Source organism: Odontesthes bonariensis, chromosome 18 (assembly GCF_027942865.1).
Source record: "Odontesthes bonariensis isolate fOdoBon6 chromosome 18, fOdoBon6.hap1, whole genome shotgun sequence".
Taxonomy (NCBI): Eukaryota; Metazoa; Chordata; class Actinopteri; order Atheriniformes; family Atherinopsidae; genus Odontesthes; species Odontesthes bonariensis.
In genome coordinates, this window is record NC_134523.1 from 27,668,471 (window position 1) to 27,691,454 (window position 22,984).

General features: G+C 41.9%; 2 protein-coding genes across 2 annotated transcripts in view; both read left to right on the forward strand.

Annotated features, from left to right (window-relative positions):
* Positions 1-198: 198 nt before the first annotated feature.
* eif3eb (eukaryotic translation initiation factor 3, subunit E, b) lies at positions 199-21,119 on the forward strand. Its single transcript, XM_075449174.1, has 13 exons — positions 199-302; positions 736-853; positions 2,392-2,509; positions 2,635-2,677; positions 4,287-4,391; positions 4,498-4,623; positions 8,784-8,908; positions 9,695-9,821; positions 9,907-10,008; positions 15,848-15,957; positions 16,098-16,200; positions 16,314-16,448; positions 20,747-21,119. Exons 1-13 carry the CDS (start codon positions 213-215, stop codon positions 20,783-20,785), a joined length of 1,341 nt encoding a protein of 446 aa, XP_075305289.1. The 5' UTR covers positions 199-212; the 3' UTR covers positions 20,786-21,119.
* A 961-nt stretch (positions 21,120-22,080) lies between these two features.
* Positions 22,081-22,984, forward strand: part of pleca (plectin a) — a 183,516-nt gene continuing 182,612 nt past the window's right edge. The window contains exon 1 of the mRNA XM_075449162.1: positions 22,081-22,252. Coding sequence (XP_075305277.1) covers positions 22,096-22,252 — 157 coding nt within the window. The 5' untranslated portion in view covers positions 22,081-22,095. The remainder of the gene's footprint in view (positions 22,253-22,984) is intronic.

Genomic DNA, 22,984 nt, shown 5'->3' on the forward strand with positions numbered 1-22,984 from the left:
AAAAAAGTGGCAAAAATGATTCAAAGATAAGATAAAAAGGTTTATATCATTTTCAGTTAAATGCTTTCTTAAATAAAAGGCGATATCTCTTTCTTAAAATGTGTCTTTTTCTGTACTGCTCATTTTATATGAGCCACGTCATGACGTCATCATCAATAGACGCTGTGTCTCGGTCATTTTGTCAATAAAGTTTCGTTCAGAAGCCGGCCAAGATGGCGGAGTACGACCTAACAACCAAGATAGCACATTTTCTGGACCGGCATTTGGTTTTTCCTCTGCTGGAGTTCCTGTCTGTGAAGGAGGTAATAACTTAGTTGCATTTTTAAGATGCTGAAATATTCTGTAGCTGTTTACTGGCGGAGATTTGGGCGGTCTAAACATGGCTGTTTGCTCGAACTGTTGGTCAGCAGTAACGTTAGCTAGCAGCTAACAGTAGCTCCTAATTTATCATCTACACTTATTCTGGCTCTTAATATCCTTGGCACTGCTCTAACATAAGTTGTAGAATCAGTAAGTGACTTAGAATTCTGAAAATGGATTAGTTTGGTCGCTAATTATCTTCATTACCAAGCGTATTAGCCTGTAGCTTAACAGTTATTCAGGATTAGCGTCGGTTGAATGGGACCAGCCGCACTCATGCATCTGTTGTGCTCATCCCTGTGATATTTAAAAGTGCGTTTTATGTAGTTACTCGATCCTCTCCTGGATAATAATGTGAATGTGTGGTTTTGGCAGATCTACAATGAGAAGGAACTCCTCCAGGGAAAGCTGGACCTCCTCAGTGACACCAACATGGTGGATTTCGCCATGGATGTGTACAAAAATCTGTACGCGGACAAGGAGATCCCACACTGTAAGAAGCACTGTAACACACACTGTCACGGCTTCAGTTTAAGATGCCTGTTGGACACGGTGTACAAACACTGTGAGATCCTTTTTAACTTTCCACATTAACCAGTAGCAGGGATATACAGATCATATCTACTTTAACTTAAATCAGTCCTTTCTTCTGAAGGTAAAGGCACTAGTTGCCCCTCTTTGTTGCTTTTTGTCTTTATTTAGTGGGTTGTTCAGCCACAGGGAGAGTACAGCGTGTTGTATCTTTCTGTCAGACTGGTTCTCTTGAAACACCATCAGCCTGTACGTTATTTACAGTAAAGATGAGGCATAAAGTTGTGTTTCTACAGCTAATCAGCTGTTTGAAGAGACAGATTACAAAAAAGAGAAGTGGCCCATTGACTTGCAAGACTTTGGAGGATAAAAATTGTCCCATTTTCATGTCTTGATGGATAAAATAATAAGGAAAAGTTTACTCAAAGTGCATAATTATGTTTTTATCTCATTTCCTGTTCAGAAGATGTGAAAAAGAAAAGATGAATGGAAATACTAAAATGATAAAACAACTTCCACACATGCTCAGAAAGGTTTGTGTGTTAATACAATGACTACAATATACAATATATCACTTCGGATACATTAAGTTCTGTGAATCTGGCAAAGATTGAAATGATGCGAGTCCAGCTGTTTTCTGCCTGAGCCGGCAGCCCAGATGTATCTGGGGTGTCACATCTAGGACGATGCTCGGTCTTACTTGGATTAATAGGGTACTTAAAAAGATCTCACCCAACTGTAATATCCTAGATATCCCCAGAGATGATAGTAAATCCTGCAGAGGAGCCTTCTTGGTTCTCCTCTTTTTCACATCGCAGATGGAGAGACGTGCGGTCCTCACAAAGGCTAACAGCTCATAAGCTTGGTGACAGTTAATAGATTTACAAGCTGGTTCCTTATTAGTCTTACTTTTCCTGATTCTGTTACTTTTATCAGTTCGTTTTGGCTTTTTTCTTAACTTGGAGCATCAGTGTAGGAGCTATTTGTAGAGTTATTTTTATTTATTTTTTTGTTCTAGTTGTAAATGTAATTTGCAAGAATTCATTTTTGGACATTCATCTTCTTTTGCCTGCGGTAAACCACATCCCCCATGGTGCATCAGTGGTCTTTTGATTTTGTTTGGTTTAAGTTTAATTTGTTTTTTATGGACAAATGGCCACTACAATCAATTTAAGTTGAACCTAACATCCTGCAGCTGAGATCGTTCCTGTTCAAATGAAAGTAATCTGATACCACTTGAAGGGTTTTATTCATCAGCTCCAACTCTCTGGCTCTTGGCTTTTTTCTGACCCAAATTACTGTCATTAAAACGGATTATTGGTCAACCTGTAGATGAGGGTGCAGCATCTGGTTACTCGCTGCATGGCGAGTTAAAGTGTAAAAGTGTTTCCATTTTAGATCCTTCAGAGAATAAGACCTCAGTATTCTGTGAATCTGCTGCACAGCTGCAAACTGTCTGTTGACTGGAGTTAAGTCGCTGCGTTTAATGTTGTGCTTCAGCCTTGAGGGAGAAGAGGAGCACCGTGGTGGCCCAACTGAAGCAGCTCCAGTCAGAGACTGAGCCCATTGTCAAGATGTTCGAAGACCCGGAAACCACTCGTCAGATGCAGTCCACGAGGTGCGTGTCAAAGGAACTCCACATCTGTCGCCCTTCACACTGTTTTAGTGCTCGTAAAATCCCGTTTGTGGACTGTTAACGGGCCGTGTGGCCGCTTGACTTCAGTTTGTCTTGTTCTCCATCAGAGACGGAAGGATGCTCTTCGACTATCTGTCAGAAAAACACAACGTAAGTTCTTTGACGTTAGCAGTGCACACTCTCTGCTTCCTTCTGTACAAAATGTGCTCTGCTGTGTATCCTCAAAGTGGGTTGCAAGACGTGTGCTTAAGTTTCCATAACAACCAGCTGTCACATCGTCCAGCACAACCCACAGATGTGCTTGTTCTTTTTTTTTTAATATAATATTTTTATTGATTCACAGTTGCAGTAAACAATACATCAAAAGAGTCACATTTTCATTTTTCTGCATAACGCAACACCCATCCAAGTTACTTTATATAAACAGGTTATGGTACCCATAACATCCATGTTGGGTTAACTGGTGTCTTTAGATTGGAGTGAGTGTGTGGTCGTTTGTCCCTACAGAAGATGGATGGATGCCTTTCCTCATGATCTTGTTGTTCTTAAAGGGATAGTTCGCCTCTTTTGACATGAAGCTGTATGACATCCCATATCAGCAACATCATTTATGAACATCTTCTTACCCCCTGCTGCGTCCTGTGAGCAGAGTTCCAGCCTCGTTTTGGTGTTGATGAAGGTAGTCCGGCTAGTTGGCTGGGGTTTAAAAAATAAAGCGCTTTGCTTCTCAAAACAATATGCGTTCAACAGAGTAATACATTTGCATCACAAAATCGTTCAACAGGAAAAAGTCAGACCTCACAATCTCTTGGCCCTATTTTCTCTCCCTTCGTATCACTGCCTGCTGTGCAGACCGAAGCGCAGACCGAGCAGTTCCCTGCTTCCGAGCAGCAAACACCGTAACAGGCGCGGCTGTCGGCAGGCGGCAGCAGGCAGTGATACGAAGGGAGAGAAAATAGTGCCTTGTGGCCATTTATGTTTGTAAATCATAAGTTCTATCAATTTAGTTTTCTTTGGGCAGTTAGAAAATACTTTAGTTAGTTTGGAATCAAAATCTGTAATTAATTTTTATATTTGAAGTTGTTTAGATTATTTTGGTAACTTTCAGACCCTCCCATTAATCAGAGAGATTAAGAACACACCGGGGGGGCGTGTTGGAGGAGCTTTTTGTTGGTCTGATGTCCGCTGTGAAGACGGGAGGGATTGGTAAAATGATTTTTTGACCACTTTTTGAGCTCGTAAAATCAGATTAAGTTAACTTCAGTTTTTCATCTAAGTTGTAAGAGATGTTTAGTTATTGTTTTGTTCATATTTTTTGTTGGAAATAAACTCCATATATTTTTTAAACTATCAAGTCGGAAGTGCAAGAATCAAACCACCTGTTGCCCCCCACGGTCTTTCTTAGAAAATGTAGTTTGGAAACTTAGAAGGCCGCGATATAGGGCCAAGAGATTGTGAGGTCTGACTTTTTCCTGGAGAACCATTTTGTGATGCAAATGTATTACTCTTTTGAACGCATATTGTTTTGAGAAGCAAAATGCTTTATTTTTTAAACCCCAGCCAACTAGCCGGACTACCTTCATCAACACCAAAACGAGGCTGGAACTCTGCTCACAGGACGCAGCAGGGGGTAAGAAGATGTTCATAAATGATGTTGCTGATATGGGATGTCATACAGCTTCATGTCAAAAGAGGCGAACTGTCCCTATAAGTATTTAATCGGTTTTAAACTGGTATCTTGTGTGTTTTCACTCCTCAGTTTCGCCAGGAGTACCTGGACACGCTGTACAGGTACGCCAAGTTCCAGTATGAGTGTGGTAACTACTCCGGAGCTGCAGAGTACCTCTACTTCTTCCGTGTCTTGGTAAGAATCTTTATTTATTTATTCATCAGTTCACTGTGGCATAGTTTACAGAATGAATCGGCCTCTTTTTGGTTGTGATGCATGAAGTCTGCTGCCGTCCGCTCAGGTTCCCTCGACGGACCGGAACGCTCTGAGCTCCCTGTGGGGAAAACTGGCCTCTGAGATCCTGATGCAGAACTGGGAGGCGGCCATGGAGGATCTCACACGCCTCAGAGAGACCATCGATAACAATGTGAGTTTACATCTAAGAGTCGACCTTCTATGGGACACGTTGAATCTTCTCATTGGAAAAAATGAAAACATTTTAAGGTCAGAATGGATTAGAATAGAAATACGAACCAAATGTGGCTGCTGACGTTTTCAGGGGAGAGCCAATGGGAGGGGGGGAGGTTTTCCACTTCACTTCCCTTTGTGCTACTGGGGAGTAAAAATAGAAAAGTCACTACTTCTGCAGTGAATTCTCCAGATATGCTGAAGTTAGAATAAAAAGAATCCCTGAAACATGAGATGATTTAGGATCCCTAACAGATGATTAGGCAAGGCAAGGCAATTTTATTTATCGAGCACAATTCGTACACAAGGTAATTCAAAGTGCTTTACAGCTACATAAAATCACAAGAAGGCAATAAAATAAAAAATAAAAATCATAATAAATAAATAAAATAAAAAAAACATTAAAAATAATCATTAATTCATTAACTTAAAAGTGAAGAGTGCAGATAAAATACTTTCAGGATTAAAGGTTCAAACCTGCAGAAAAAAAGCTGTCAATGAGATTCTTCTTCTGCAGAGTTCATCTTTAACTGGATGCAAAAAGATTTTTATGATCTTACACTTTCCTGGAAGGAGAAATCTAATCGCCCCGCTTGTTCCTGTCAGAGCTAAATCAGCCGGATGGCTTTCAGAGGGCTGCGCCATGCTCGGTCATCCTGATAACAGGAGGTTACAGCAGGAGCCCGAGGCTGCGTGCGTGCGTGCATCCACTCAAACTGAAGCTGCTCTGCACATGTTCTGACCCAGAGGTTCAGACGCTAACTGCACAGAAGAAGGAGTCGATAACGGCTGAATATCACCGCAAGAGATGGTTTGCGTCTCATTGTGGGGGGAAAAAATGAGAAAAAAAGCTGCGTAGATCTGCAGTTTAGAGGCAAACGTGTAGAAAAAGGTCGATCCTACGAAGCTGCACTGGAAAAATCTAAATCTTACCAAGTATATTTGTCTCATTGAGTATCTCATTACACTTGATATAAGACACAACTGCCTAACAAGTACCATTTCAGCCAGATATAGGGACTTGTTTTAATACAATACATCTGGAATATCTTGTTAAGCAAAAAAGTCTTGAAAACAAATTGTTTTGAGTCATATTTCACATGAAACAAGCTTTTTTTTTTCATTTGAAGAGGTTTTTAAGCTAATTTCAAGATCACTTTCACCTCAAAAGTCCTAAATATCACAATTTATTTCAAGAAATCTTGACAGACCGATTTTCACTAGTTCCATTGGCAGATTTTTTTTGCTTATTTCAAGCAAAAACGTCTTGTATTTGTTGTTTTTTTTAACTTATTTTTGGAGGGGCATTTTTTCCAGTGTGGAAGGGGCATATCAACACCTGTCGAAGCAGAGACGGAGATTCCCAAGTCTACAAATTAAAATGAATACAAGTTAAAATGTTTTTAAGTCCTCATGACCTTGAGAAAGCCATCCATTCCCTAATAAGTTCAAGGTCAGACTATTGCAATGCTCTTTATGTCGGCGTCTCCCAGTCTTCTCTCAGTCGCCTTCAGCTGGTGCAGAACGCTGCTGCCCGTCTTTTAACCAACACCAACAGACGTGTGCACATCACTCCTGTTCTTAACTCCCTCCATTGGCTTCCTGTCCTTTATAGAACTGATTTTAAACTTTTAACGTTGGTTTTTAAAGCTCTTAACGGCCTCGCCCCATCGTATTTATCTGAGCTTTTAACAGTCCTGGGGTCCGTTTCACAAAGCAGGTTCAACATACTCTGAGTCTATTCCTGATCTCTGAGTTGATTTACTCTGAGGCTACGTGGCCACGACAACGGTAACGACAGATAAACGCAGAACATTTCGACAGATGTGCCTATCTTGCACACGGCGACGGCGTTTTTAGGAGTTCAAAACGGAGAAAACGCAAACGCCCTCCAGAGTGGAGATCTTGAAAACGACCCAACCTCTCGTCACCGTAGGAACAGTTCAAAACGCAGAAGTGCGTTTTTTGCACACGTTAAGTGGGTAGTTCTCCATGAACGACTCCCATATCTCACTATATTTATTTTGGACACTCTCCCAATCCACATTATCCACTGCCTTCCTGGCTTTGTAGTTCAGTGTCGTGTTCAGGAGCAACTGGAGCTCATCATCTGTCCAAACAAAGTTTGAAGGCGTACTGTTGTTGCCGCCGCGCTTCGGCATTTTCTTCCAACTGACGCGGAGGAAGTAGCCACAAAACAGGCATTTCTCATATTTATTAATATATAACAATATAATATAATATATAACTCGTATAACAATACCAAAGGTATTGTTGCTACTGCCACCTACGTCCGGGGCGTGCATACTACATCAGCAAACTGCGAGTTTTATGAGTTTTATACGTTTTCCTGTTCCCATGGGTAGACAGATATCCACCCCAAGACGCTCGTGAGAACGCAGATAAATTGTGGAGGAAAAAAACGGACATCTGCGTTTATGCTTCAGAGTGTTGTCGTGGGCACGTAGCCTGAGATAGAAAACCTTGAGTTTTCTGTTCCAGAAGAGGAGGGGCTACGTTTTTTGTTTAAAGTGTAAGTTTAAATGTAGTCCTTTGCAGTCACAATACTATTACAGGGGAAACTGCTTGAATGGTAACCCATTCATTTATTTCATTTAGGTGCAATCCCGCAGGGGAGAAGCGCACTTGGCAGCAGTTTAAGATGAAATATAAAAACATTGTTCAAACAGGTGAGACCTCGGTATGGAGGTACCTCATTTTGATCATGTTTTACACTGTAAAATAAATATTAAGCGGCTATTTGACTGTGGAGTTATTTTATCCCCAACATAATGCTGTTTTCACACACATAAACTATGTCTTCTCATCTATATCATGTTCTGTTAAATAATTAAGCCTATTTAAACTAACACAGACTTCTACTCAGCCAACAGAAAGAAGGCAGATGCCCGTAAAACCGGTGCTGCCCAGCACCGCCACCTCTAACAGGAGGGCAGTGGCTGAGGGAGTCCACCCCCAAGACACGAGTGTCTTTATAAAATATAATAGGCCTATATATATCTTTTTTAATCCTATTCATAAAAATATTTATTTGTCTTTTATGTCTTTTTTTCTTTTGTCCCAACACATTCTGATGGTGCTGCTCAAAAAGATACCATAAAGCAAACCGGCTGCGAACCATCAGGTTAAACTGCCTTATTCGAGTCTTCAGGTGCTCCAGGGCGGTTTGAGGCCTGGGAATCAAGTCGGTCTACCTCAAAATGAATTTTAGCATAGTTTGTAGGTTAACTAAATTCTCTACCAGCCTGTGTCTTATGTGTGGGGGACCTGCTATAAGCTGCATACAGATCTGATGCTGGTCTATAAAGCTCTGAATGGTCCAGGACCAGAATCCATCAGTGACCTCCTGACCCAGTATGAACCTTCCAGACCCCTCAGGTCATCTGGATCCGGTCTTCTATCAGTTCCCAGAGTCAGAACCAGAAATGGAGAAGCTGCATTCAGCTTCTATGCTCCACATGTCTGGAACAAACTCCCAGAAAGCCTCAGATCAGCTGAACCACTCAGTGTGTTTAAGTCCACGCTGAAGACACACCTATTTTCAGCTGCGTTTGAATAAAGCTCCGAATCTGAAGCTTGAGTTTCAAAACTTAATCACATTTGAACTCTTAAGACCAGGAATGTTTTTTTTTTTTTTTTAATGGGAAAAGCTTTGAATTGCACAGTTTTGGGGAACACAAATGAGTTTATTTGGGACTAATAATGGCAGGAGAGTCACTTTAAAACCGTTTAAACAACAGTATTACTATTATAAAAGCATGAGAAGGATTTTATATCATATCAAAATGATAGTTTTCTATGCATATTATTAAGTAAATACACCTATTTTCAGCTGCATTTGAGTAAAGCTCCAAATCTGAAGCTTGAGTTTCCAAACTTAATCACATTTTAACTTCTGATTTTATCCATTGTTCTTATTTCTTTCTTTTTTGTTTAAAATTTAAATTGTGCTTTTTATTTACTGTTTTAATGTCTCCGTAAAGCACTTAGAATCACTTTGTTGCTGTACAGATAAACCGGCCTTGCCTTGCTCGTTTGCCTGGAGTTTGACAGGAAGTGAAAATGACGCTGTGTGTTTGTTTCCCCGTCTCCTGGCAGTCGGTGAGCTCTCCTCTTCAGTCCCTCCAGCAGAGGACCTGGCTCATTCACTGGTCCCTCTTCGTGTTTTTCAACCATCCCAAAGGCAGAGACAACATCATCGAGCTCTTTCTCTACCAGCCTCAGTGAGTCGCTGTGTTTTTCAGCCCCGGGCCACACGGACGGGCTTGTTCTTCATCTTTCTGAATACATTTTTTTATTTATTTTTGCCACATTATTTTTATTTTCAGTTTTTAACACTTTTACACACAGCCTTTACATTTGTATATCTTCATTCAACTTCCATACAAAAAGTCGCTGCATTTGTTTAAAGACAAGTAAAAGTAAAACACTCAAAACAAGGATGCTCCTCCTGTTAACCAAGGTGATAATCTATATACAAACAAGTATTATTAATAAATGCAAAATAAGACACAAATATAGAGAAAACGTACAAATCTTACGAGGTCATCCACTTCTTCATCTATTAAATCCAAGTCCTTAATGTAGCTGATGAAAAGGCTCCACATGTCTTCAAATAATTGCCGTTTAGCCTTTAATATGTAAGTTATTCTCTCTAATAATAAAGCAATAAATAATTATTTTTTAAATTTATTTAGTCATTTATTATTATTAATATTATTATTAGTTGTAGTAGTATTTTTATTAGAATTGATATTATTATTGTTGTTAATATACAATCATTGTAAATATTAATAATTTATTTGAGCTACTTGACTAGTTTGAATTATTATTATTTTTTTTTAATTGGGGGATGAATAAAGTATTTTTCTATTCTATTCTCTAATGGAAGGCTTGCTAACATCTGTCTTATCCATTGAGTAGTACTCGGTCTACAGATCTTTTTCCTGAATGCATTTTACCGTGACACCAAAGAGTGATTTCTCCTGCTTTCGTGTTTTTTTTTTCAGGTACCTGAATGCCATCCAGACCATGTGCCCACACATCCTGCGCTACCTCACGACCGCAGTCATCACCAACAAAGATGTGCGGAAGCGCCGCCAGGTGCTCAAGGACTTGGTGAAGGTCATCCAGCAGGTGAGACGGAGGCTGTTCATCGGGTTTGAATCGTCACGTCGGGGTTGTAACGGGCATGAAGGATGTTTTTTTGTCTCATCTGTAGGAGTCGTACACGTACAAGGACCCCATCACGGAGTTCGTGGAGTGTCTCTATGTGAACTTTGACTTTGACAGCGCGCAGAAGAAGCTGAGGGAGTGCGAGTCGGTAAGGACGACATCCTCCACCTTTTTGTTGATTGGCCCGTAAAAGTTGGCCGTCTCCTGGGACCACAGGTGGGCAGAGCAGCCAAAAATTTACTCAAGTAAAAGTAAAAAGTAGTCATCCAAATAATTACTTGAGTAAGAGTAAAAAAAGTGCTTGGTGAAAAAACTACTCAAGTACTGAGTAACTGTTGAGTAACGTCTGATTTATTTGTTAACACAAGCATTCAATCAGACAGACAAAAATACTAAATAATCATCTTTAGGCCAATTAGAGTTCATCCAAACAATAAAATAAATTAAAATGAACTAGAAAGAGCTGTTCCTGCGAAACAGCAGTGAGAATGCTTATGAGCTGAATGGGGATAGCTGACCATGCTAAAAAAGCTGAAAATAGTTTGATTTTAGCAGTAAAAACTGTTGCTAAGGTATTGGTTGAAGGGATTTTGTGATTTTTGTGTACTACCAAACTTAACATTGGAGTCAGTCAGAGAATTTGAGAGGTTGATCTCGGTTCAAAGCTCATAGCTGAAACTCTGTAAATGTGAGCTCTTTAGTAGTTACATTGGCTGAAAGAGGACAAATTTTCCCACATTTTAAGGTATAATTTGTTTCTGTACGTTAAACTGTATGAAAGTTAGAGGAATTTGTTTGAAAAAATTGAAATTTATCAGCACGCACTCAACTGTGTGCTCATTCATAAAAATCAAGAAGGAGCTAAATGTTCATGTGTTTGAAACTGTCATATTTCAAAATTGTCTGAAAATTTGAAAAAGCTGAAACAATTGGTAATAGCTGAATGTCTTGTGACCCATTTAAAGTTTGAATGGTGTCTCTAGCTGAAAGCATGCAGTAGTTGGAAAGAGGAAGATGATTTGGAAGAGCTGAAAGCAGTTTCCATTCATTTGAATGACGGGAAAATTTGAATAAAAGTTGAATATCTTAAAAAGTGTAAAAGTTAAAAACACCAAAAATGATAGAAGGAATCTGCTGAAAGAGCTGAACGTTTTGATACCAAAATTGTAGAAATAGCTGAAAGTATGCAGGAGTAGTTAGGTGCTGAAAACTAGCGGAATAATAATAATAACAAAGAGAAACAGGAACTTAATTGTGAGAATGCCTTAAAGCATTCTCACAATTAATTAATTAATTACAAAATAGCTTAAATAAAAATAATCCAGATAAATTCAAGAACTTCAATAAAGAATAAAAGAGACTTAGGAAATGTTTAAAACATATGTAACCCATATGGAACCTAAAAAACAAACATTCACCTATCCATGGGGGGAAAAAACGAGTTTAGGAAACTTACCGCTACATGTTTCCTCAAGTTAGATGTTGAGTTTCTGCTGAAATGTGCGTTTGTTTTGGTTGACACAGAAGACACATAATGTAGCTGCTGTTTGGCACTCTTTGTAAGGTAAACATGCTTTCAGTATGAGGCCTCGTCTGCGTCTTCATTTCCCACCGTTGATTCTGACATTTTTCATCTGTTTCTTTGTTTGTTTGCTACGACTGTAAACTGTAAAGCTAACCCGTCCCGCCGCTGAGATTGAGTATGGTCACGTGGCCAGACTGCACGGCTACGTCTGATTGGTGGAACACAGTCAGGTGGTAGAGCCTTTGGCGGAAGTCTCTCTGTCTGTGTTCAAAACCGCATACTGCATACTACATACTGCATACTACATACTACATACTCATCGATCAGACAGTATGCAGAGCGTTTACCCACAATGCATTTCGCTCCTGCCCGGGCCGAAATCAGCCGGCCTGAAGCTGATTTCGCTTAACCTCTAAACTCTGTAAACTTTAGCAACATTTGAAACATTTTCAGGCGAGAAAGTAGTCGTTTAGATCCCCAACGTGTTGAAAACCTGACAAAATACCGGCTATTTACAATTTTGTTCCCACGAATTCGGCGCTACTAAAGCTAGCCGCAGTTAGCAACGCACTTCCGGTTATTTTCACAAAAATAAAATACCCGTTGCCTTTTATCATAGGGAAAGCCATTACGATACGATTGGTGCTTTTATTTTGAAAACAGGAAGTGAACCTACTCTCGTTGTAGCTAGCTTGAAACTGCCGTTTTGACAGGAAATGAAGATCGGCGACGTCACGTTACGTTGCATCTTGGGTAGTTTGAGTATGAGTAGTGACCTCATGATGCATACCCAACATTTTGGAGAATCTAGTAATCATTTGGGAAAAAAGTATGAGTAGTAGGAGTAGTAGGAGAAGTATGCGGTTTCGAACACAGCCTCTCTCTGTCAGAATAAAACATTAAAATGAGGCGTACGCGGGGGGATAAAAATAATGAGGCGTAGAATACCAAAGGGGTAAGAAGAGAAGTAACCAGCTCATTGTAGCCTAATGTAGCGGAGTAAGAGGATAGTTTCTGCTGCACAGATCTACTCAAGTAAAAGTAAAAAGTATAGAGATTTAAAACTACTCCTAGAAGTATAATGTTTTCAAAAACTTACTCAAGTAAATGTAACTGGTTACTACCCACCTCTGCCTGGGACTGAAGGTTAATACGGAGCTTTCCTCGTCTCCAGTGCCCTGAGTCATTCAACTCTGCAGCCATTCAGCCGCAGCAAATCCACGTCTGGCCTGATTCTCACTTTTATTCAGTTTGACTTCCAAAGCGAAGCAGCTGTCGGATTTGGGACTGCGTTGGTGCTCTTTAGAAACCCTTTACAGCAGCGTGGGATCTGGGCTCGTGAATTGGCTTTTAACCTCTCTTTTATGAATTATGCAGCGCGTGCAAAGGCTTCATCCGTCCTGTCAGAAGTGTGAGTGAAGCGATGCGGGGATCAGCGTGTCATTCTGCTGGTTTCCATGCTCGGGAGGCTTTAAATATTCATGCTTTCAGAGAACAGAAGTCCATCCGAGTCACAAACCTCATGAAGTTGTGTTTTTAAAAGTTGCTCACCTGAGCATATTATTGAATTCTGACCTGAAACGCTTCTGCAGCTCCATTTACTTTCTTCTCTCTGGGATCTCACAGATGCTCAATCTGTTGCTGCATCGATCCGTATTGATTCATCCTGCCTGGCAGCCTGGTTCAAAGCTTTTCTGTTGGCTGACCAAACACATTCCCACAGGTTCATTTTAAAACCTCCATTAGTGTAAAATCAGTGGCTCGACACTATCGTGTGATTAAAATCGTCTCTTTAGAGGAACCGCCTCTTAGTTTGAAGCTTCTCTCCGCACATTGTTGTTGGACATAGGTGTTTTTTTTAGGCTTTTAATTAGGGCTGAGCAATTTTATCGATAATATATCAATATTTATATTTTTGCTGTTGTTTATATCCTTCTTATTTTTATTTTTTTCTCTTGTGTTATGCATTTATTTATTAGGCTTATTAAACCGGGACCTGAGAACTAATTTCGTACCATAAACATGACAATAAAGAAACCTTGAATATATTATTAAAATATTAATAATAATGTTTCCTGGTAGGGTGGTGTGGTGGTTAGCACCGTCGCCTCACAGCAAGAAGGATCCAGGTTCAACTCCCAGCTGGGGCCTTTCTGTGTGGAGTTTGCATGTTTTCCCTGTGTATGCGTGGGTTCTCTCCGGGTACTCCGGCTTCCTCCCACTGTCCAAAAACATGCATGTTAGGTTAATTGGCATCTCTAAATTGTCCTTAGGAGTGAGTGTGAGCGTGCATGGTTGTTTGTCTCGTTTGTCTCTGTGTGGCCCTGTGATGGACTGGCGGCCTGTCCAGGGTGTACCCCGCCTCTCGCCCATTGACTGCTGGGATAGGCTCCAGCCCCCCCGCGACCCGACCAACGGATTCAGCGGTATAGAAAATGGATGGATGGATGGATGTTTCCTGGTTTAAAATAAATATAAATAAATAAATAAATAATAATAATAAGTTTTATTTGTTTTTTGGGGGGGTTAGGGTTTTATTTTATTTTTTTTATTATTTAGAATTTTTATTTATTATTATTATGTTTTATTTTATCTATTTTTATTTTTTTAATTTTTAAAGCAAACTCTATTGAAAAGTCAGACGTTACATATAGTGAAAGCACGGAACGTTAATTAAGATTAAGATCAGAAATATTGGTCATGCATACACACGAAATTTGTCCTCCGCTTTTAACCCATCCAGGTTGGCACCTGTTGACATGCACATGCACATGCACAGGGTCACACACTCAGAGACAGATGCCAACCTGGAGCGGTGGGCAGCCATTCGCAGCGCCCAGGGAGCATGGGGGTACAGTGCCTTGCTCAAGGGCACCTCGGCCGTGACAAGGAGGTGGAACTGACAATCCTCCAGCTGTCAGTTCCACCAATCTTTGAGTGGCGAGAGTGGGAATCGAACCTTCCAACCTTCCAGTTATTGGACGACCAACTCTAACCACTGAGCCCTGGCCGCCCATAATATGATTTTTAAATTGTCCCCTTTCACAAACTAAGTTGTGTTTTAAATCAGGTATGAGGGTTAAAGGTAAAGCCATGTTTTTAGTTTGTGGAGAGCAGATCGTTGTGTTTAAGGATTATAATTTGAGTCGGCATTAAGGGACGAAACACGCTGAGAAATACAAAAGGTTCACCGATGCCGAAAGAGCACGAACATCGGAAGCTTTGCAAGCTAAGCTACAAAAGCAACAAGGTTTTTTTTTTTTTTTAACAAGCAGCACATATCAAGGGATGCAGCAACCAAGACATATCATATATCTTAATGATATCCCACAAAATCGCTAAGAACAGTTTAACGCTTACCATCTTGTCAAAACAATGCTATTTACTGTTTTTTTTAAATAATGAAATTAAATCAATATTAAGCAGAATTAAGTTCAGCCTTTTGGCCCTTTACAATATTTTCTGTTTCATGTGGCCCCGTGGAAAAAATAATTTTCCCACCCCTGCTTTAAAATCTCATTTAGCATCGGACACATCGGACCGTCCTTTATAAATGAAAGCTTAAAGTGTTAGTTTGCCATTTTGCACATTAAGCCCTGTTTGGGGGTATTCTGGGATGAGTTAGAGATGTTCTGATCACAATTTGGACATTTGGTGCTGAACGGAGCATTTAGGTATCCACTGCTGCAGCCCCCCCCACCTTTGCATTGAGTCAATGACCACTCAAGCAAACAATCATAAAACGGCATTAAACTTTCGTTTGCAGAGACATGAAACTCACCGTGTGGTCTGTGGTGGACAGCGATACGTTGGCTCGAAAATCACCGCGAAATACGCTTCCAGAGAAGTTATATGACCATTATTGTCCGTCTTCATTGATTTGTATTGGTTTGACTAGTATTACTCCGCGCGCTGTATGTCGCTGGATGTCTTGCTGCTGCTATTCAACGGTGTCCGGAAAAATAGGTCCACCAAATGCTAAAGCAACTGTTAGAAGGCACATTTCGCTGCGATTTTCGGGTCAATTTATCGCTGTCCATCACTGACCACACGGTGAGTTCCATGTCTTTTCAAACAAAAGTTTAATGCCGTTTTATGATTGTTTGCTTGAGTGGTCATTGACTCAATGCAAAGGTGGGGGGGCTGCAGCAGTGGATACCTAAATGCTCCGTTCAGCACCAAATGTCCAAATTGTGATCAGAACATCTATAATTCACCCCAGACTACCTAAAAACAGGGCTTAATGTGCAAAATGGCGAACTAACCCTTTAATAACTCCATCTCATAATTCCTCGCAGCTGCAACTTTAATTGCAAAGCTGGATTGTTGTCGTTGGGCTGTACCAGCTGTGATTCTGTGGGTAAATATGAGGAGAGGAAGGTGCGTTTGGGCAGCGTGGGAACCCGGGGAAATGTCATATTTACCGAGATTTACTGTAATATGGTCACTGTTTCTCTGTCAGGTTCTGGTGAACGACTTCTTCCTGGTCGCTTGTCTTGAGGACTTCATTGAGAACGCCCGCCTCTTCATCTTTGAGACCTTCTGTCGGATTCACCAGTGCATCAGCATCAAGTAGGTCGACTGCGTGAGAACATTCTGGTTCCTGAACACTCGGCTGCATCTTTTATTTGCTGTTACAGGAAAGAAACGAGAGTAAAAGTTAAAGTTCCTCCAGAGTAGGTTTACTTCCCTCCTTCGTTCTCTCCTCTCAGCATGTTGGCAGATAAGCTGAACATGACGCCCGAGGAGGCGGAGAGATGGATCGTCAATCTAATCCGAAACGCCAGGCTCGATGCCAAGATCGACTCCAAACTGGTGAGGCTTCGAGTTCTCTGATCCAGCTGAGCTTCAGAACTTCAACAACTCTGAGGAATGCAGCCAGCAGCACCCATCAGAGGATTTACCTCTCATGTCTCTCTGGTTCTCAGGGTCACGTCGTCATGGGCAACAACGCAGTGTCGCCGTACCAGCAGGTGATCGAGAAGACCAAGAGCTTGTCCTTCCGCAGCCAGATGTTGGCCATGAACATCGAGAAGAAGGTGGCGCACAGCAATAGGAACGAGGTAAAGATGGGAAGTTTTTCTGTCTTCAGACGGCTGGAGGGTCCTTAACTGACCTCCTCAGATTAAACTAAACGCTTTCAGGCAGTGTTTTTAACGCCTAAAAACGGCCCCGGACAGAATGTGGTAGTTTGGAGAATGGAGTGATAATTATGGTCTGGGATATGTCAATGATCAGCAACAACATTGATTTTTAGGGATTTTTTTAAATTTTTTTTGTTATGCCTGATTTTAAAAAAAATAAAACAAAACAAAAAAAAAAACTCCTTCATTTCTGAAAAGGGACATTTTTGTCCCCTTCTAAAATGATCCCCAAAATACCATATGTTAATATGTTTTTCCTTTTTTTTTTTTTTCATAAATCTTTTCTTCCACTTCAGTTTTGATCATAACCACGAAGTTTTCAATTATTTTCAATAATTAACCCTTTAAATACCAGTGTATATCAGGTAAACACCAATTTCTGTTAAAACACACACACAAAAACTGCTGTATTTTCAATGTATGCAATGCAAAGTGAAATATTCTATGGGGGATTATTAGGTCTGGGATATGTCATTGATGAGCTACAACATCAGTTTTTACAGCTTTTTAGTTTTTCTCCCATGGCAGATTACAGAACATACCGTTCCGAACAGACCCGTACCGGATTGCATAGTGGGAATGAGGCTCTAAAGTGTATAAAGCACTTCCTTAAGATACAGACAGCAGGGTTCCCGCGGGGTCTTAAAAAGTCTTAAAAGCATTGAATTTATGAATTTGGAAATAATACCTTAAAAAGACTTGAAAAAGTCTTGAATTTTGATATCTGGGTCTTAAAATTTGTGCAGTAACTTCTCCGTATCACATTCTCCTCAAACGTTTCATTTGTCAACCAGGCTACTATTATTTTGAAAAGCCTAAATAACGTAGCCTAAATGAAGAGTGGCGGAACCAATCATTGAGAACGCAACGCTGCCTCTACCGCTCCGCCCCGGGTCCGATCACATTGCTACAGCACTGACACAGACCACAGCAACAAGCCAAGGAGAAGCGTGAAAAATCAAGGCAAATCTCAGCAGAAAACAAGAAAGTTTAACTTACGCCGTTATGTTGTTTTTTAACATTTGTTTGCGTGTCCTTGCTTCCCATTTCTTGCTGCGATTATGGGGAAATGTAAATGTAATGAAGCGTGGCGCGAGAAATAATCATTTTGTCACTGGTTAAAACCAGTGGACAATAATGTATACGAGGCTTTTTGCACAGTGTGCAAAAAGAGGATTCAGCTTGGTACCATGGGCTTGAAGGCTTTAGTCTCACGCCAAGTCCTCCAAGCAAATGAATAATATCGAAGCGAAGGATCAAACTCCTTCCATCGCCGGGGTGTTTCAACCGGCCAACGCTAGCCAGTTAGCTATTAATGTATCTGAGCTAGCAGATAACGTTAACCAGCCCCTCAAGTTACGACCGTCACCGCAACTAGAGTAGATCTGCGAACAGCTTTTGGGTCCACACCAACCATGAAAGCAGAGGTGTTGTGGACTCCTAACACAATCACCAAACACCATTCATATAATGGAAACGAGGGTATTTCAGAGTTGTTTAAATGCATGTTTCCCGATTCCGACATCGCTGCCACAATTACTTGTGGTCCCGACAAAACGGCGTACATAGCCAAGTTTGGTTTAGCTGTGTATATTAAAGAGGAGCTGGTGTCCAAGGTAAATAAATCACCGTCCGTTCTTATGTTGGATGAGAGCCTCAACGAAACGACACATTTTTTAGTTGATTTTCATTATTTATAGTTCTCTCTACTCCCCATATTCCCAGCATGGAATAAGTAGTTAGCTAACATAACCAATGTTAAAAAACAACTTAACTGTGTCAGCTAAACTTTTTTGTGGTCTGCTGAAATTTTCTTTGATTTTTCACACCTCTGTTTGGCTTGTTGTCTGTGCTGTGGTGTTGTAGCGTTTACTTCTACTATGCTGCAATGTTTCATCAATGCTTTACACAGTCCACACTTTCATTTGTTTGAGAAATAAATGAACAAATTAAAAAAGAAAAAAAGTTTTTCTTTTCCGGTAGGTCTGTGAAATAGGCCGTGAAATAGGTATTATTTTTTTTATAAATGGTCTTAAAAAGGTCTTAAAAAGACTTAAATTTGACTTGAAGAAACCTGTAGGAACCCTGAGACAGGAAACCAACTCATTCAGCCATGTTTATGAGCAAGGAGGAGAGGCAAACATGTCGGGATGTTGGATACCCAAGGCAGTTCCCCTCCCGATCAGTAGGTGTCGCTACGCTAAATGACCCAATCTCGCAACGTCTATGGTGAAAGTCGTTGATTGATGGTTCACCTTCCGGCTCCGTTCCACTCCTCACAGTGAACGATGGCGACCGAGAGAGAAAGACTACTGTTGGAGTTGGAGCTTGTTGTTGTTGAAATGCAAATAATTTTGACCAAATGTTGCCCGGCACACAGTAAACTCTTTCAAAAATGGCGGTGTTGTTGTTCTGAGAGGAAGGAGCTAAACCGGAAAAGTGATTCCGGAAAGGATGTTGTTAGCCGACCAATCACAACCCTTGCGGTCTCAGCGAGTCTCCGGCTGTGTTCGAAACCGCGTACTACTCCCACTACTCCTACTAACTTTAACTTTTTTTAAGTTCCCGGATGCATACTAGATTCTCTGAAATGTTGGGTATGCATCATGAGGTTACTACTCATACTCAAACTACCCAAGATGCAACGTAACTTGACGTCGCCGATCGTCATTTCCTGTTAAAACGGCAGTTTCAAGCTAGCTACAACGAGGGTAGGTTCACTTCCTGTTTTCAAAACAAAAGCACCAATTGTATCGTGATGGCGCCGAATTCGTGGGAACAAAATTGTAAATAGCAAAATGCACTGTGGGTAAACGCTCTGCATACTGTCTGATCGATCAGTTTGCAAGTTTGTAGTATGTTGTAGGCGGTTTCGAACACAGCCTCCGTCTCCGGGGGCGACCATACATAAGGCTTAAGAGTGAGCGTGGACGGTTGTTTGTCTCTGTGATGGATGACCTTTTCAGGGTGCGCCCCGCCTCTCGTCCAATCACAGCTGGGATAGGCTGCCGCCGCGCCTCCAGCCCTGAGTTAAAAGCTGCTGGTGATATCGGTTCACCAAACGTATTTAGATATGTTTATGTTGAGGGAAATGAAGGAACACGTCTTTTTTTTTTTTTTTTTTTTTTTTTTTACTTTGTGTTGCATCATCACTCAGTGGGGTCACATGGCACTGAAAGGATCGGATTATTGGCTAAATTATTAAGTGCATGTAGACACCTTAATCTGACTAAGAATTGGATCGGATTAAGACCCCGAGATAACTGGGTTGAAAGTCACTCTAAACCTGCTTGTAGACGCTGAAGCACGTGGTGAATTAAACTTTGCGTTCTGCGCATGCTCCAGATTTTTTTCCCGGGGTCGTGACCCGGAAGTCAAAGGAAACGATATTACTGTTGTTGTCGCCGCCAGAAAGAAACAAACAACGCGATGGAGAATGCTCCGTTGGGCATCGAGTTTGTGCAACAAGCAGCTCATCACAGACCAAATGTAGAGGGACGTAGCTTCATCTTGCTCTGCGTTCTCCATCTTTCTCCAATGCCTGAGTTTGTTGTTGTTGTTGGTGGTGCAGAGGTCAACAGGAAGTGGCTCTATTAGCAACAGCTGGAATGGGTACAGCCTCACCTATCATACCGGGGTATGACACGCTTTTTGCCTCTGATCCCATTCATTCACCTCCATATATCCAAGGAGAATTACCCTTGCTCAACTCTTATTGTAATTTAGCCAATAATCTGATCCTTTCAGTGCCATGTGACCCCACTGAGTGACCTGACACATGCAGGATGTGTGCAGAGCAATTTATGCAGTCCTACTGCCCTCTGCTGGAAGCACCAGGAACAGCACCCCCCACCCACACGTTGTACAGCTCTTAGAAGCTTCCTTACAGCTGGTGTCCAGCCAGTGCAGGTTTTAGATGTTTCCCTGCTTCAGATGAAACGGACCTCTTCAAAAGATTAAGTTGTGCAGCAGCCTGCTGGTGACGCATCGATCTGAATCCGCTGTGTTGAAGCAAGGAAACGTCTGAAACCTGCAGGACAGCTGCCCCCCAGGACACCCCTGAAGCTATCGTGGTCCCGTCACAGATCTGAGTGTGTGTGATCTCCCACCCAAGACCCATTCTGAGCCATTCAAACCTTACGGTCTGAACATGTTTACTGTACCTGCCTCTAAAAATCCTCTTTTGATGGTTATATCCGTATTTTTCTCCCCCTCAGACTCCAAACTGGGCTGCTCAAGACACCAGCCTCTACTGAGATGGACAAAACGTATTAAGAAGAAGCGGACGGCTCCTTGGATTTTATTTAGGCTGTTTTAATGTATTAATGAATTGACCCATTATTGTCGTACAACTCCCAGTTTAACTTGTGCAATAAAGAAATCCAGAACGGGGCAGCTGGGCCTGATGGAGGCATCCTCACTCCAGGTATTAACCGGATGAAGTTGACCCCATTTTCCTCAGTTAAAAATCAGTTTTTTTTCATGTTGAATTGTTGTTGTTTTTTTTGTTTTTTTTTGTGAAGACTTTGGAAGTGCTCATTTAATTTAAGAACATGTATTTTACATTAAACGTTGTTGGCGCCCTGAAGAGGTTTGTTTCTCCTTCCTTTGGCCACCAGATGGCAGCGTTGGTCCATTTATGTCTTCTGACATCTGCAGGCCGCTGCACATCTGCCGCCTTACGTTCCCCCTCACAGAACCTTAGTGCAGCAGGTAAAACTGACTCAATCAGATCGAATTTTAACATTTTTAAGGTGGCAGGAAGGATTTTAGCTGAGCGGTTCCGCTCCGGTCGCACTCTCTGATGATGTCGATGGTTTCTGTTGGTGCTGTTAATGTTTGACCACACCTTACAGCTGCACAGCGCCTGCACATCCTCAGTAAATATTTGCCACCTGTAAACACCTTGTTAAACCAGTCTTTGGGTGTTTAAGGAACAGGACTTAATGAAAAGGTTTTTCTAGCTGATGCGCTCTTTGTCTCGTCTTTGTAATCCTGAGTGTGCAGTTTGTGTTTTTCTGTTCAGCTTCTGCTCAGTCCGGTCTTTTGAAATGTCTCCTCTGTCTTTTGAAATGCACCTTTATGCTCCCAGGCCGCCTCCTCCTCCTGTCATTACTCAAGTTCCAGCTGGCAGGTATTCAGAAACAGGGGGGAAAGTGCCCGGGGTGCATTTGTGAGTCGCCCCTCGACACGACACTCTCTGCCCGGATTCCTGCTGCTGTTCCTGGGAGGGGCCGGCGGTTCAGCCCGCTGCTGCAGCCACTCCTCTGAGCTGCTTTTCTTAGGTGCTCACACACGCTCACACTTTTCCAGGACTCTGTTAAACCCAACAGACTCTGAGCTCCGAGCCAGGCCCCACTTCTGGAACAGCTGGTATCCATCTGCGGTTGCCGTCTCTCTGGCTGCTGGAGGCACCGCGGCTGCCCCCGAGAGGACCCAAACCGGCCCCCCTTTGAAGCCCCTTCAGCCCTGCTGCAGTCACGCTGAGCAGCTCACGCTGTGAGGCTCTGCTGAGGCTCTGCTGAGTCTCTGCTGTTGTTGGTCCGTGCACTCAGCAGCCGTCAGCATGGACGTCCTGACCGCCTGGGCTGCCAGCGACCCGGCTGCCGCCCGACTCCTCTGGGTCGTGCTCCTAGTGGCGGCGACCTTCCTGGTCTGGCTCTTCTTCTGCTGCTACAGCTGGAACCATAGCTCCTCATCCTCCCTGGAGCGGTACCTGGCAGGTAGGTGGGCCCTCGACACCGCCTCCCACCCTCCCCCCACCGGAGGGGGTGGAGGGCTGCGGTCGGCTGCGGTCGGCTTACTCACAGATGAAGTGGAAAAACTTTTTTCCAAGTCTGTTTTTTATTCATTTTCTGCTTTTCCTTCCAAGATGGCAGAGCCACATTTTCCAGGAACTAGCAGCTAACGTTGAGCTGGCTCCACATTGGAGTGTTTCTGATTTAAAAAGTGTGCTGGAACCCATGTGAAGGGGGACACAAAGCTTCTTTCTCCTCACAAGTGCAATAAAACTCTTATTTTTAGCACTTTGCTGTGGGCCAACACATGAAAACCTCCCTTTCCCCGGGTGTTATTCACAACGTGAGTGATGACAAGTTGAAAGTTTTGAGGCTGCGTGAGGTCACGGGTCAGAAAGCAGCTGCTGCACATGCCGCTTATTTGCACAGAAGATGAGCAGAGTCGTGCAGGTTAAACATGACTAAGTTTTAAAATGTCAAATCGCTCCGTGGATTCAAGCTGAAATAACAGCTTAGCAAAGGGACCATTTTCCACTTTTCTGTCACTTTTCTGCTGTAGGAATTCTTTGTTTTGTGCCTTTTATCATATAAAATAATAATAAAACAAATATTTTCTGCTGTTTTACACAATTATTGGAATCGGAGATATGATGTTGACTAAATAAGGCCGATTTAAAGGATAAAAACTGAATGAAATGGGCAATTAAATGTTTAGTC

Excerpts from the sequence above, each read along its gene's own strand:
- eif3eb (XM_075449174.1), top strand. The coding sequence starts at position 213 with ATGGCGGAGTACGACCTAACAACCAAGATAGCACATTTTCTGGACCGG. Across the intron at positions 303-735 it reads AGTTCCTGTCTGTGAAGGAG|ATCTACAATGAGAAGGAACT; the intron begins GTAATAACTTAG and ends TGGTTTTGGCAG. Across the intron at positions 10,009-15,847 it reads AGCTGAGGGAGTGCGAGTCG|GTTCTGGTGAACGACTTCTT; the intron begins GTAAGGACGACA and ends TTTCTCTGTCAG.